This window comes from Pecten maximus, chromosome 16 (assembly GCF_902652985.1).
Source record: "Pecten maximus chromosome 16, xPecMax1.1, whole genome shotgun sequence".
In the NCBI taxonomy this organism is placed as follows: domain Eukaryota; kingdom Metazoa; phylum Mollusca; class Bivalvia; order Pectinida; family Pectinidae; genus Pecten; species Pecten maximus.
The window spans coordinates 36,468,118-36,483,078 of NC_047030.1; the positions used below are offsets into that span (position 1 = coordinate 36,468,118).

The window sequence follows — 14,961 nt, forward strand, 5'->3', positions numbered from 1 at the left end:
AAACAAAATATTTACTGATGATGACTTGTCGGGACTATATTCTTTGCAAGTTTTGCAATAAATTTCAATAACGTGCACATGATCATCGTCAAGGTTTTTTTCCAGGTAAATATGCAGTTCACGCTCCCATTTCTCGACAGTTTGTTTTGTTGGCCTTGGGATGTATGTCACTTTTTTCCTAGGAGTTGGGCTACTTTCTCTACATGTGTCCTTGCTCTCATTATTTTTGCCGATCTTTTCATTTGATGTTCCGGCAGCGGCTGACTTAAAAAAATTGATTATGTCAGCCATGCTAGCGAGACGTCACGCTTTGTTTCTCGGAAACTCTCGTTTCTTTTCCGTTACAATATATTCATGTACATATCTTAGCCTTTGAGACGCTTGAAACTAACGAGTGCTGTGTACAAGCGTCACCAACAATGCATTGTCTGTGTGTCGGTTTTTGTTTAAAGTTTTCATCGATGTTTTACTATGTGTGTCTGTTTTACCAGGATTTATATGCACTCGCAGAAAAATGCGAGCACCACAATTTTCTACTCGCAAAATGAAAAATCAGCTTGCATTTAGCGAGTGTGCGAGCATTAAATTCGAACGCTATTCCTTGTTGGTGAGTTGAGTCTAATAATAGATGTTATGGATTTTCTTCTCGGCAAACACGATACTAAATTTTTGCCTCCTTTAGAAAATGGGAGATCAGCATATAGTGTTGCCCCCATGTCCATCCCATCATGTCGTTTCCTGGCATGTCCTGTCCTGATTTAACCTAAACACTTAATTAGCAACTTCATTCTATGACAGATTTTGGTCAATCTTTATACAAAGGTCAAGTATGAGTATCATTCAGACGTTTTTAGGTCATCTGACCCGAAGGGTCAGGATGACCTATAGTCATCATGTTTCGTCCGTCGTCGTGCGCCGTCCGCCGTTCGCCGTCCGCCGTGCGTAAACTTTTCACATTTCAAACTTCTTCTCAAATTCCACCAGTGGGATTCAGCTGAAACTTGCCTGAAATGATGCTGGGATGGTCCCGACCAAGTGTTGTTATTTTTCGGGTCGGTCTATAATCCAAGATGGCCGCCACAGCCGCCATTTTGAAAACACATTTGAAACTTCTTCTCGAGTTCCACCAGTGCTATTGAGCTGAAACTTGCCTGAAATGATCCTGAGATGATCCCGACCAAGGGTTGTTATTTTTCAGGTCGGTCAGATATTCAAGATGGCCGCCATGGCAACCATCTTGAAAAACACATTTTAAACTTCTTCTCCAGTTCCACTGGTGCCATTGAGTTGGAAATTGTTGAGGATGTTAAGGAGGGAGAGCCAACAAAGTGTTGTTATTTTTCGGCTTCGTAAAAACTTTGACATGGCAGCCACGTCGGCCATTTTGTAACATGATTGCGCAATCACTGTTCTTCTGAACAACACCTATTTGAAACTTCTTCTCAAATTCCACCAGTGGGATTCAGTTCTTACTTACCAAAAATGATCCTGAGATGGTCCTGACCAAGTGTTGTTATTTTTCAGGTCAGTCAGAAATCCAAGATGGCCACCATGGCAACCATCTTGAAAAACGCATTTTAAACTTCTTCTCCAGTTCCACTGGTGCGATTGAGCTGGAAGTTGGTGAGGATGTTAAGGAGGGAGAGTCAATAAAGTGTTGTTATTTTTCGGCTTCGTAAAAACTTTGACATGGCAGCCACGGCAGCCATTTTGTAACATGATTGCGCAATCATGGTTCTTCTGAACAGCACATATTTCAAACTTCTTCTCGAATACCATCAGTGGGATTCAGCTCTAACTTACCAGAAATGATCCTGAGATGGTCCTGACCAAGTGTTGCTATTTTTCAGGTCGGTCAGAAATCCAAGATGGCCGCCATGGCAGCCATCTTGAAAATCACATTTTAAACTTCTTCTCCAGTTCCACTGGTGCCATTGAACTTGAAATTGGTGAGGATGTTAAGGAAGGAGAGGCAACAAAGTGTTGTTATTTTTCGGCCCCCATAAAAACTTTGACATGGCAGCCATGGTGGCTATTTTGTAACATGATTGCGCAATCATGGTTTTCCTGAACAACACCTATTTCAAACTTCTTCTCCAATTCCACCAGTGGGATTCAGCTCTAACTTACCGGAAATGATCCTGAGATGGTCCTGGCCAAGTCTTGTTATTTATCGGGGCAGTCAGAAATCCAAGATGGCCACCATGGCAGCCATCTTAAAAAACACATTTTAAACTTCTTCTCCAGTTCCACTGGTGCCATTGAGCTCGAAATTGGTGAGAATGTTCAGGAAGGAGTGCCAACAAAGTGTTGTTATTTTTTCGGCCTTGTAAAAACTTTGAAATGGCAGCAATGGCGGCCATTTTGTAACATGATTGCGCAATCATGGTTTTCCTGAACAACACCTATTTCAAACTTCTTCTCAAATTCCACCGGTGGGATTCAGCTCTAACTTACCAGAAATGATCCTTAGATGGTCCAGACCAAGTGTTATTATTTATTGGGTCGGTCAGATATCCAAGATGGCAACCATGGCCAACAGTGCCACTATATACTTGCTACAGAGAATGCATACTACAATAATATAAGGGTTTTAATTAAAAGTCAGATGACCGTTAAGGCCCCTGGGCCTCTTGTTGACTATTATTTGTTGAATTTTTATTGGAATTCATTCTAACTTCGTTAACATTATCAGCTTGGGATGACAGTTTGATGGTATGTACATGTTGGCCCTGACTGACCCCCAGGGGCTGATCGGCCAGGCCAAAAAGGGTCAAATTAACAGAAATTTTAAAAATCTTCTTCTTACAGCCCAAATAAGGTAGAATTAAATACTCTTCACAGATCGAAGGGTCTTAAGGTGCTTTACCATAATTGTGAATTTCCTAGCCCTGGGGTCTTGCGTTTGCCCCATGGGAGGGGATAAACTTTACTATAGTTATAGGGAAATCACATTTTTGACTATCATTTGTTTTATTTGTTTTGAAATTCATTCTTTCATTCAAATTTACTGAAATATTTCAAAAATCAGGTGACCGTTAAGGCCCATGGGCCTCTTGTGTGTTTTAGGGTTCAAAGGTCAAGGTCATACTTGCTATATACATAAAAATGTCAACTGATTCAATTCAAACAATTCTTTCATGGATTCAGGTCACATGGCTGCAGGGGCATTTATGTCTTACAGACATTTCTATATTTCCCTGAGCAGCTTTTGAAAAAAAAATTATTTGAAATTTCATACAACACACCATAAGCAATCAACAGATGATTTTTTTTCTGAATTGTTTTAAGTGTTGGAAGTCAATTTTAGAGTTAAGTCCTATAATTGTGTGGTATATAGTTATAGACTCTTGACATTTTCTCTATACCAGGTGAGGTGAAGACACTGTTGAAGAAACTCCTCTGCGGGGTAGATCATCTCCATGACAACTGGATCATACATCGGGATCTCAAGACATCTAATCTTCTTCTGAGCCATAAAGGCATACTCAAGGTACTGTAACTTACTAAAATGTCACCAATGCTTATAGCAATTTTTTTTATCCTTTGCTTTAACGTCTGTCTGTCCGTTCGTCTGTCACCCTTCATTCTGTGCAAAAAATGTTAATATTTTCTTCAAACTTGATAACAAGGTTAAATACCTTAAGGGCTTAGCCAAGATTGATTGTTAGTTGTGCTGAATTTTTTTGACAGAATTATGGCCCCTTCATTAACTGAAAAAGTGGTTTTATGCCATTTCTGTGCAATATTTAAGGATTAAACTGTCTTTTTTTGGTGTCTATGGTCGATATAGATGCCAGAGCTTTGCAAACAAACAAACATGTCATATTGGCTCACAATATGACACGTTTGTTTGTTTGCAAAGCTCTGGCATCTATATCGACCATAGACACCAAAAAAAGACAGTTTAATGCTTATATTTACATTCTCGACATATTCGTTGTTATATTTGAAAATTAGTATAAAAAATGCCAATATTCAGTGATTTGGTCAATGGGTTTCGACAAATAGAACAGCCTATTTTTTCAAAATTCATTTATCACGTGCAGATTGGCAAACAAAAAAGTGCATTGAAATATTACGAAAAAAACACAGTTTGTTCAATGTTGTTTTTATTATTTGTGTAACAATATTGTATAAAATGTCTTTTTGATACTTTTTTATTAACATAAAAAACGATTTGTGTTAGTTACAAGTAGTTCCGGTGGGTGAATATATTCGTGCGCGGCATGTATTGATGTCACGTTTTGGGTGTCAATTATACATATATTATATATCACATAGACTGCAAATCTTTTTATTAGCTCACCTGGACCGAAGGTCCGGTGAGCTTATGCCATGGCGCAGCGTCCGTCGTCCGTCCGTCCGTCCGTCCGTCCGTCAACATTTGCTTCAAATCGCTACTAGTCATAAAGTTCTTATTGGATTTTGACCAAATTTGGTCAGAAACATCCTTGGCAGAATGGGAACAGATTTTGCATAAATGGTGACTCTGACCCCTGAGGGGCCAAAGGGGCGGGGCCCAATAGGGGAAATAGAGGTAATTCCTTTAAATCGCTACTAGTCATAAAGTTATGAATGGATTTCAACCCAATTTGGTCAGAAACATCCTTGGGGGAAGGGGAACAGATTTTGCATAAATGGTGGCTCTGACCCCCGAGGGGCCAAAGGGGAGGGGCCAAATATGGGAAATAGAGATAATTCCTCTAAATCTCTACTAGTCATAAAGTTATGAATGGATTTGAAACCAATTTGGTCAGAAACATCCTTGGGGGAAGAGGAAGAGATTTTGCATAAATGGTGGCTCTGACCCCCAAGGGGCCAAAGAGGCGGGGCCCAATAGGTCAAATAGAGGTAATTCCTTTAAATCACTACTAGTCATAAAGTGATGAATGGATTTGAACCCAATTTGGTCAGAAACATCCTTGGGGGAAGGGGAACAGATTTTGCATAAATGGTGATTCTGACCCCCGAGGGGCCAAAGGGGCGGGGCCAAATATGGGAAATAGAGGTAATTCCTCTAAATCTCTACTAGTCATAAAGTTATGAATGGATTTGAACCCAATTTGGTCAGAAACATCCTTGGGGGAAGGGGAAGAGATTTTGCATAAATGGTGACTCTGACCCCCGAGGGGCCAAAGGGGCGGGGCCCAATAGGAGTAATAGAGGTAATTCCTTTAAATCACTACTAGTCATAAAGTTATGAATGGATTTCAACCCAATTTGGTCAGAAACATCCTTGGGGGAAGATGAAAAGATTTTGCATAAATGGTGGCTCTGACCCCCGAGGGGCTAAAGGGGTGGGGCCAAATATGGGAAATAGAGGTAATTCCTCTAAATCTCTACTAGTCATAAAGTTATGAATGGATTTGAAACCAACTTGGTCAGAAACATCCTTGGGGGAAGGGGAAAAGATTTTGCATAAATGGTGGCTGTGACCCACTAGGGGCAAAAGGGGCGGGGCCCAATAGGGGAAATAAAGGTAATTCCTTTAAATCACTAGTCATAAAGTTATGAATGGATTTCAACCCAATTTGGTCAGAAACATCCTTGTGGAAAGGGGAAGAGATTTTGCATAAATGGTGGCTCTGACCCCCGAGGGGCCAAAGGGGCGGGGCCCAATAGGAGTAATAGAGGTAATTCCTTTAAATCGCTACTAGTCATAAAGTTATGAATGGATTTCAACCCAATTTGGTCAGAAACATCCTTGGGGGAAGGGGAAGAGATTTTGCATAAATGGTGGCTCTGACCCCCGAGGGGCCAAAGGGGCGGGGCCCAATAGGAGTAATAGAGGTAATTCCTTTAAATCACTACTAGTCATAAAGTTATGAATGGATTTGAACCCAATTTGGTCAGAAACATCCTTGGGGGAAGGGGAAAAGATTTTGCATAAATGGTGACTCTGACCCCAGAGGGACCAAAGGGGCGGGGCTCAATAGGGGAAATTAAGGTAATTCCTTTAAATCGCTACTTGTCATAAAGTTATGAATGGATTTGAACCCAATTTGGTCAGAGATATCTTTGGGGGAAGGGGAACAGATTTTGCTTAAATGGTGGCTCTGACCCCAAAGGGGCTAAAGGGGCGGGGCCAAATATGGGAAATAGAGGTAATTCCTCTAAATCGCTACTAGTCATAAAGTTATGAATGGATTTGAAACCAACTTGGTCAGAAACATCCTTGGGGGAAGGGGAAAAGATTTTGCATAAATGGTGGCTGTGACCCACTAGGGGCAAAAAGGGCAGGGCCCAATTGGGGAAATAAAGGTAATTCCTTTAAATCACTACTAGTCATAAAGTTATGAATGGATTTGAACCAAATTTTGTCAGAAATATCCTTGTGGGAAGGGGAACAGATTTTGCATAAATGGTGGCTCTGACCCTAAAGGGGCCAAAAGGGCGGGGCCCAGTGGGGGAAATAGAGGTAATTCCTTTGAATTGCTACTAGTCATCAAGTTATGAATGGATTTGAACCCAATTTGGTCAGAAACAGGGGAACAGATTTTGCATAAATGGTGACTCTGACCCCCGAATGGCCAAAGGGGCGGGCCCAATAGGTGAAATAGAGGTAATTCCTTTAAATCGCTACTAGTCATAAAGTGATGAATGCATGTTCTATAAACAATTCTTGAGGTCTTTCAGACCTTAGAGAGTCTGGACTTCATTAATCTTTAAAGCAGTTCGGATTCCCACACTATAACCATATATAGCATTGTTAGAGATTTACAAATAAAACAAATGGAATATGAACATTATTTTGACATTTGGCCTAATCCAACCAGGTGAGCGATGCAGGCCCCATGGGCCTCTTGTTTAGTTTATATCGTGGCTTTGCCACCAAAATGTAAATATAACTGCATCAACACATTTCTCACTTTCGCATCATGCTTTTACCATCTGAAGTCATCGTCAGAAACATCATAATCATCAGCATCGGCATCATCGTGTCGTCATTATCATTGCAGCATTACATTAATAACTATATCATTACCTAGCACGACCTACATCATCATATAAACAAAAGGCATATCATCTTTATAATTTCTCTCTGAAGTGCCCAAGTGATAGCTGTTATTATTTTCAGAGGGGGGTGGTAGGGCACATAAATGACTTGCCCAAACCATCATTGTTATTATTTTTTAGAGGCTGGGGCAGGGGAGTTAGGTTTAACAATACCCAGTATGCTTGTAACCCATATCTTATCCTCATCCTTGCCTTAACTCAGTGATATTGCTCTAGTGACTTCAGATCTTAACAGATTTTCAACACCTATTTTAGAGATCGTGTTATGTAGATAACCCTGATCTATGTCCCTTGTTCCTAACCTGGCTATCTTGTTTACCACCGATGTATTTTATGGCCTCCTCTGCCTCGTTTGGTCTCACTAATTAGGAGCAGAAGCAAGACAAGGGTGTTTTCTGTCTTTAAAAAAAATGTGCTTTTCTCAAGTTCTTGGGCAGTGTCAGTATAAATACAAATGTAAACAAAATCATTCTCTAACACAAAATCAATACATCTAAATATAAACAAACTACATGTATATATTTATTCAGAAGAATAAGACGAGATCTCAGGGCCATGAAACAATCGTAGTCTAACATAATCTCAAGTTTTGACTTGTCTCCACACAGATAATATCACATCATATGTGATTGACAAAGCAGAAATGTGATAATTTTTTGATGATCCCTGAGCGAGGTGTTGTGGAAGTATTACTTCTGCTTCACTGACATATAATCTTACAAATCTAGGTCAGAGTTGTATGGCTGCAAAGTTTGATGATGACTTAATTGAAGATTAGAAAAACATGCGCTTTGAAATATTTTGATCAAATTTTAGGGTGAAAAACATTTTGGTGGATTTTAAGTATACTGCAAGAATCACTTGAGAAATCAAATTAATAACTTGAACTTTTGCATTCATCTTCATTGAACGATGTACTTTACTTTATAAAATCTTTAGCTTATTACTGGTATTAAAATTTTATTCTCAGAATGTCTGGTTGTTTTGAGATTTGGTCCTTTTGATAAGTTAAAGATATTGAGACATAATTTCACAGACTAGTTTGTTTTCTAAGATTATCTCCCTTTATACCTAATGAGCTGGTAACCAGGTAACCACCAATAGTTGAGACTGATTTGATGAATTGTGCATAAATGGGTCGTAAAACAATCACTAAAATTGCTTGTCAAAATGTCATAATAAAAATTATACAAATGATCGGTGAGTTCGAACTAATTAATCAAAAAATCATTTGAGCCATTACAGATTGGATTTTAGATACAAGGTAAAAATAACAGTTTGTTTTCTTTCTTCTTTTGTAGATTGGTGACTTTGGTCTTGCCCGGGAATATGGATCACCTCTTAAACAATACACACCTATAGTTGTCACGTTATGGTACAGAGTGCCCGAACTTTTACTAGGGTGTAAGGTAAGTATTGTACAATTACATGTATGTATAATAATACAAGGCGTTTTTACAGTTTCACACTAGATTTTGACTTGAACTAGATGGTTGATCAGTTAAGGTTGATTTGTATGCAAACAAACATTTTAAAATACTCATTAACAAAATCTATGAGCATAGTCTTCACCAAGTAAGACAATATATGATTCTGTAAGAAAATAGAAAGAATTGTTCATCTATCTGTGTCAAACCTCTTATATAAGTTACTTTCTTCAATTTCCACATTTTTAGCAGTAACCTAGCTACTTGATGTATAACTACCATCCTATATATAGCGATCATTGTTGTGGCGGTATAATGAGAGTTAAGGTCAATTCTTGTAAAATTTTATGCCAACTGCAGAATTCCAGAAATAAAGAAATTCTATTCATGCTGGGTACAGCGATAGAAATGTGTTCTGACTTGCCGAGATTATTACCTAGCTGTGGCGGTATAACAAGGGTTTACTCTATTTTACAGGAAGATGCCACAGTGATAGACACATGATCAGAGGGTTGTATATTTGCCAAGATAATTACCAAGTTGTGGCAGTATAACAAGGGATTACTCTATTTTACAGGAATATGCCACAGCGATAGACTCATGATCTGTCGGTTACATAATTGCCAAGATAATTACCAAATTGTGGCGGTATAACAAGGGTTTACTCTATTTTACAGGAATATGCCACAGCAATAGACATGTGGTCAGTCGGTTGTATATTTGCCGAATTCCTGATGATGAAAGCGCTTTGGCCAGGGAAGTCCGAGATCGATGAATTGAATAGAATATTTAAGGTAAAGAGTTCTTTATTGGTATCTAGCATAAATTTTTACGTCTTTTATTGTACAATAAATATGCTTTCCTACCCTTAGATATAGAAGTCAAAATGAATACATCTAATACGTCTAATGAGAAACCTTACGAATTTCTCACTTATAATGCTAATGATAATGATACGCTTTAATGACATAGCAGGTCTTTTCCTCACTGGCTTGGGATGGTGTCTTTTGTCTCTTTTTGTGAAGAAAATTGGTGAATTGGAAAAGATTTTTTCAAAAGTAAACAGAAAATTTTGGGAATTTTGCTTTAAAATGAAATAATTCCAATTGAGAATGGGGCCCATTAACGGCCCCAAAAAGCCCCCAGAAAAAGCCCTGCATAGATAACTATGCATACTCAGACAAGTTCATAAACTATGTACCGGCGATCAGGGATGCCTAAAGTGTTGTTATGTAGGAGTTGACTGAGGATAGCTACAAAGAAATGTCAAACTCTGGATCGGGAGATCCATTAGCTAAATAAATAAATTTCGTAATTTTCCAAATTGGATTTCAAAAGAATGTCAATCACACTTGTATATTCTGCATTCTGCATTTATACAAATGAAATAAAATGTGGCATGTAGGTTATTAGAAGATATTGGAGAAATTTCTGCTGTTAGGGGTGTTCCTATAACGTAAGAGGCCGCTGGTCGGCTCTTTTTCTATCGGATATGATTGTCAAAAGTATCCCGCCGTGTAAAAACTTCTAACATTGTTGGAGTACTGTTAGGGGTAGAAACTGAGAGGTTACAATAAGACATTGTCTGCATTTCCACACAGGACCTGAGAACTCCTAACGAGAAAATCTGGCCAGGTGTCGGCGAGTTACCAGGAATGAAGAAGTGTACGTTCACAGATTATCCCTACAACACCATACGACAGAAGTTTGGTTCTTACTTCAAAGATGTGGGATTTGACCTCCTTAACAGGTAGGTAGTCTTATATGGAAGTGAAAAAAATATACATATGTTATGTATACCTTAATTCTCCCATTAACCCAGAAAGCCTACACATACACTTGACTCAAATGGGCTTATTGCTGGACAATGAAATCACACTTGGTAGCATATTCACTGAACTGTGATAGACGTAGATGGGCTTATTATCAGGCGTGGACTTATTGCTGGATAAATATGATATACAGTATTTATTCTGTAATTTGTCGGAAAAGACCTACACAACTCTTGAGTCAAAGAAAAAGTTTGGCTTATTTAAGGAGAATTAATTTCACCCTTCTGAACTGTAAATATATTGTACATAATAGTAGGTGGAATACATCTGAATATATAATGAGATTTTACTTTCTGTGATTTTGTGGGTTCTCAGAGTCCACAAATTCAAATGTCCATCAATCAATATATTGTTAAAAATTTGCCACAAAGGTATTTTCATAATTGTTCCATACAAGTTAAGATATTGGTATTTTTAACCGAGAGTGTTGAGATTTGCATTGAATGATTAGTTAGAAGGTCCTGACTAGATATTTGTATTCATTAAGTGAAAATAAAATTCAAGATGGCTGCCATGAAGTACATATTCCAAACTGTCAGAATATACTGATTTTGCTATGCTGAGATGTACATACTGGCGTATTCACGTAGGTGCAAAATGACCAGGTATTTTCCCAAAATAGCACCGGTTGTGTATGTAAACATCCGATAATACAGCACATGGACCTGTCAGATCCTTAGAAGGCTTTAAACCTGTCAACATTTGGGTTTTAAACTGTGTAACAGGTTTGTATCTATAACTTCAGCCATTGCTGTTCCAGTTACTTAATTTGCTGAAGAAAATTGAACACATAAGTAGTAAAATATTTCACATGAATTATTACTTTTTAACACCATTTTGACACTCAGTCATAGATTTATTTCCTTGAAAAAAGGTAGGGGCGCCCTTATTAGGGTAGGCGCCCTTATTAGGTCAAATACGGTAATTTTTTTGAGTATTACTCAGAAAAAAATTCAAAAAGTTCCTTATTACAGGAAAATGGTTGTATATTCTGGATGGGTGCTAGAAACGCACATGGTTACAGTGTAACCAGAGTTAGATTTCCTGGCCATGGCCGGAAATCTAAGACAATTTATACACATACATTATCTTTTATGATTTCAATTCACCAAATTGAATTGAACCCAGAGTTACAGATTTCTCATTTGTGTCACAGTCGGTCATGTGTCAAGTCAGGTCACCTCAGTCTTGAGCCAGGCCATGTGAATAACAGCAGACAGATCTGCAAACACATGCTACCACCAACATGTAAAGGCCATGGGCCTTATAGAAATAGTATTTTTCAGTAGGTAAGATAAAACAAAGATTAAATATAAGTTTAAATTTTTAATTAGAATTTAATATTATATATACACAATAATAATATAACAGAAATATTTCCATTAAGTATAAAAGCACAGTTCATTTTAGCACAGTTCAGGGTTCACAGATTCACATTAGCACAGTTATTTGCTGTAAGTATGGTCAGTGACACTTGGTGGATTGTCCATTCCTGAACGGTAAGTTGGCACAGGGGCCCGGTTCCTCGAATGACACAGGTATCTCCTAATCCTTAGTTGGCCTCGACGCTTTTTGTATGCTAGTTTTTTCTGTCTGAGCCGGTGACATATCTGCCTTCTGTTTACAGAAACCAGTCTCCCGACAACTGATGATCCTGATGTAATATGTGATCCAACTGATCTCAGTCGAAGGATGGTGGAATCAGCAAAGCCATGGTTGGACATGTGCACAGCAGTGTGCACCCATGATGGAAAGTTCCTGTACCAGGTAACACTTTTTGGGTTTGTCTTTTGGAGTTTCTGATTGAAAGCTTCAGTCTTTTGAGTGTCGGTCAACAGTTTTGTTTGTTCCAAACACTCTGTGCTCAGGAATGTGTCCACACACACTTTAAAGTATTTCTCATCCTCTTCTGTCATAGATAGTACTGTCCCCTCTGGTAGAAATGTTCTTTCCCAGTGGTCCTGTCTCTCACCTTTACAACAGTAGCTGTAGCGCTGACACATGTCACCACAGTACCCTTTGTAGCACATCAGCATAGCTTCTATTGTATCCGGCATATGCTTCTGTATTTTGTCCATGTCTCCATTGTGTAATTTGTGGGCCTGTATCAGTTCTGCCCTACATCTAGCCTTCACATCATTTGCCAGCCTTGACTTCAGTGTTCCGTAGGTATATCCCTTGTGTCGACGGAACATGTTTGGACTGAATTTCTGACTCAGCATTTTCTTTTTTATTCCCTTTGCTAAATGTCTTGTATCTTTCAGGCTAGCACAGCCCGGATGAGACTTCCTGAGTCCAGAGAAGGATTTACTGTCTCCGTCAGATGTATGGTGAAGTACCTTTAGAGAATCCGAGATGTCTTCTCCAACTACAGTGGCCCAGGTCTCCTCGTTGCCAATAGCAGCTTCCTCAGGAACATTGGCTGTGCACAGGCCCTCGTGATCTGGACATTTGATGTGTCGGCCTTGTCGTCTTAGTATTTCTGCTTTCCTGCACAGCTTATTACCCGTGAAAACAGACAAGATTTTCTTTTTGGTAGAGAGCTGCTCACATATTGGGTAAGTTACCTGAGTGGCTCCTTGGTAAGGTGTCCTCTCTCCACTAAACAGTGGATTGTTGTACCTACCGTCGGCTTCAATATTCACACACTCTGGGTCCTGTAGTCCGAGAGACCGGTTCTCCTCGACCAGATAATCTTACCCCTACCCCCTACTAGGGCCTGTAGTGTATAGAGACCCCAGGAGATATTGATGCTGTGTATTGTCAGCCTGTCAAGTGTCCAGTCTCAGTTGTCGATTGCTATCACTGCTCCATGTAACAGAGTTTCTTGATTTTAAAACAAAAACAAAAAAAATAATTAACATGTTTAGTATAATCCTTATAACTCATTAATTGAAAGTCATATGATCATGAAATTTATTGGTATGATAGACTTATATATATTATACATGTGTGCTAAATATGAAATAAATCTGTAAAAAAACTGTGCTGTCTGTGAATGAATATATTTTTGTTTTCTAAGGTAAAATCAGTCATATGGAGTTTGGTACTCCTATCTGACACCAGGGGGGATAACTCTATATTGCATGAGACAATGGACTCCAGTCAACACTGTAGCTGCAAAACTTTATTGGGAATTATCTGAACTTTCAATATACAGGTGAAAGAGTCAATACAAGTCAATATTTATTTGCTTTAAGTTCTCACGCAAGCAAAACAACCAATCAGCAAGTGTTGTATGCGAAAGTAGTCTGGTAAGAAAATAAAGTTCCACATTTAAATATTATTTTGATTGATATGTTTAGGTGTGATGTTGAGATATCTGATATTTATTTGAAGTACATATTCCAAACTGTCAGAATATACTGATTTTGGTGTGCTGAGATGTACATACTGGCGTATTCACATAGGTGCAAAATGACCAGGTATTTTCCCAAAATAGCACTGGTTGTGTATGTAAACATCCGGTAATACAGCACATGGACTAAGACCACAATTAAGTACTTCCGGGTTCAGGCCCCACGAATGAAGTCCCCTCAAAAATGTATGTATTTCAGGAAAACCAATCAAATGCCTCTTTGAACTTGATTTATGTTGATGAATTTAATGTGGATTTATAGCAGAGATGTCAATCTATGTTCTGTGATGTAAAATAATAATATTGATCATTTATTATGTGCTCCAGGACCCTGTGTGATGAGTCCTGATTTGACCTCTACCCCTGACCCGGATGTATATAATCCACGTTGGTGACACATTTTGACAGCTATCTCCAGAAAATGCCGAACATGCTGGGTTGAAACTTTTATATTTTGCTTCTCAGATGTTGGTCTTGGCCAGGTGAGATGGAAAGTTGCATATGAGATGTTGGGAATTTATTATGAATTTTAATGTTACAATGAAACATATAGTGAAGCTAATTGTGGTCTTAGTCCATATATCTTTAGTGTGAACATTGCTGCTAGGGGTCCTAAATGGGGGGTTCTGTAGAACATTTCTTTGTTTAAGACAACTAAGCTTTTGGATTTTCTACTCTCTGATACCAATTAGTTTTGATGAGAAAACCTTTTAGCTTAATCTCTGCATGAAACCATAGTATTGCTGGTTTAGGGTCACACAGGAAAACAATAAAATTAATTAGATAAAGGGCAGCAGAGGTCTGGGAATGGCGCCCTATCTCCAGAGCTGCCCAGTTACCCAGTGTCTAGCTATAGGGAACAACCAACCAATTGAAAAAATATATTTTTGAAACAGCCCCTGTGTATAGAACGTTGAACCAAGGATAAAATGTCTGGCAGCCACTGATTGGCCAGTATGTTATGAAGTGAGAAAATAGATATGTAGACTGATAGGTAACTATCAATAGACTGATAGGTAACTATCAATAGACTGATAGGTAACTATATCAATAAGAAATGTTGATATAAATTTTGTAAGTCCGATTGGTTTTTTTCCCAAAAGTTCACGTAATAATAGTAAACAGGTAAACATTTACGATTTTTGAGAATTTTTACTGCGAAATCCACCTATTTTCAAAATGGCTACCCTGGAGAAAATTTGAGCTGAAGGACCCAACTTTTTTTTTTGATTAGGTGTTATATCAGACCCTAAACTTTTGTTATAAACCATAATCGTCATATTCAATTCAAGAATTTGAATGAAATAATCCAAAACATTAACAC

At 38.4% G+C, this 14,961-nt stretch overlaps 3 protein-coding genes across 6 annotated transcripts in view; 2 read left to right on the top strand and 1 right to left on the bottom strand.

Annotated features, from left to right (window-relative positions):
- LOC117314764 (cyclin-dependent kinase 11B-like) overlaps positions 1-9,512 on the top strand; it is a 121,203-nt gene extending 111,691 nt beyond the window's left edge. Inside the window, exons 3-4 of the mRNA XM_033868870.1 lie at positions 8,322-8,429; positions 9,125-9,512. Coding sequence (XP_033724761.1) covers positions 8,322-8,429; positions 9,125-9,319 — 303 coding nt within the window. The 3' untranslated portion in view covers positions 9,320-9,512. The remainder of the gene's footprint in view (positions 1-8,321; positions 8,430-9,124) is intronic.
- The window catches only part of LOC117314740, a gene marked incomplete in the record, with an annotated part of 896,274 nt that overhangs the window by 521,344 nt on the left and 359,969 nt on the right, over positions 1-14,961 (bottom strand).
- The window catches only part of LOC117314739, a 439,277-nt gene that overhangs the window by 187,501 nt on the left and 236,815 nt on the right, over positions 1-14,961 (top strand). The window lies entirely within an intron of this gene.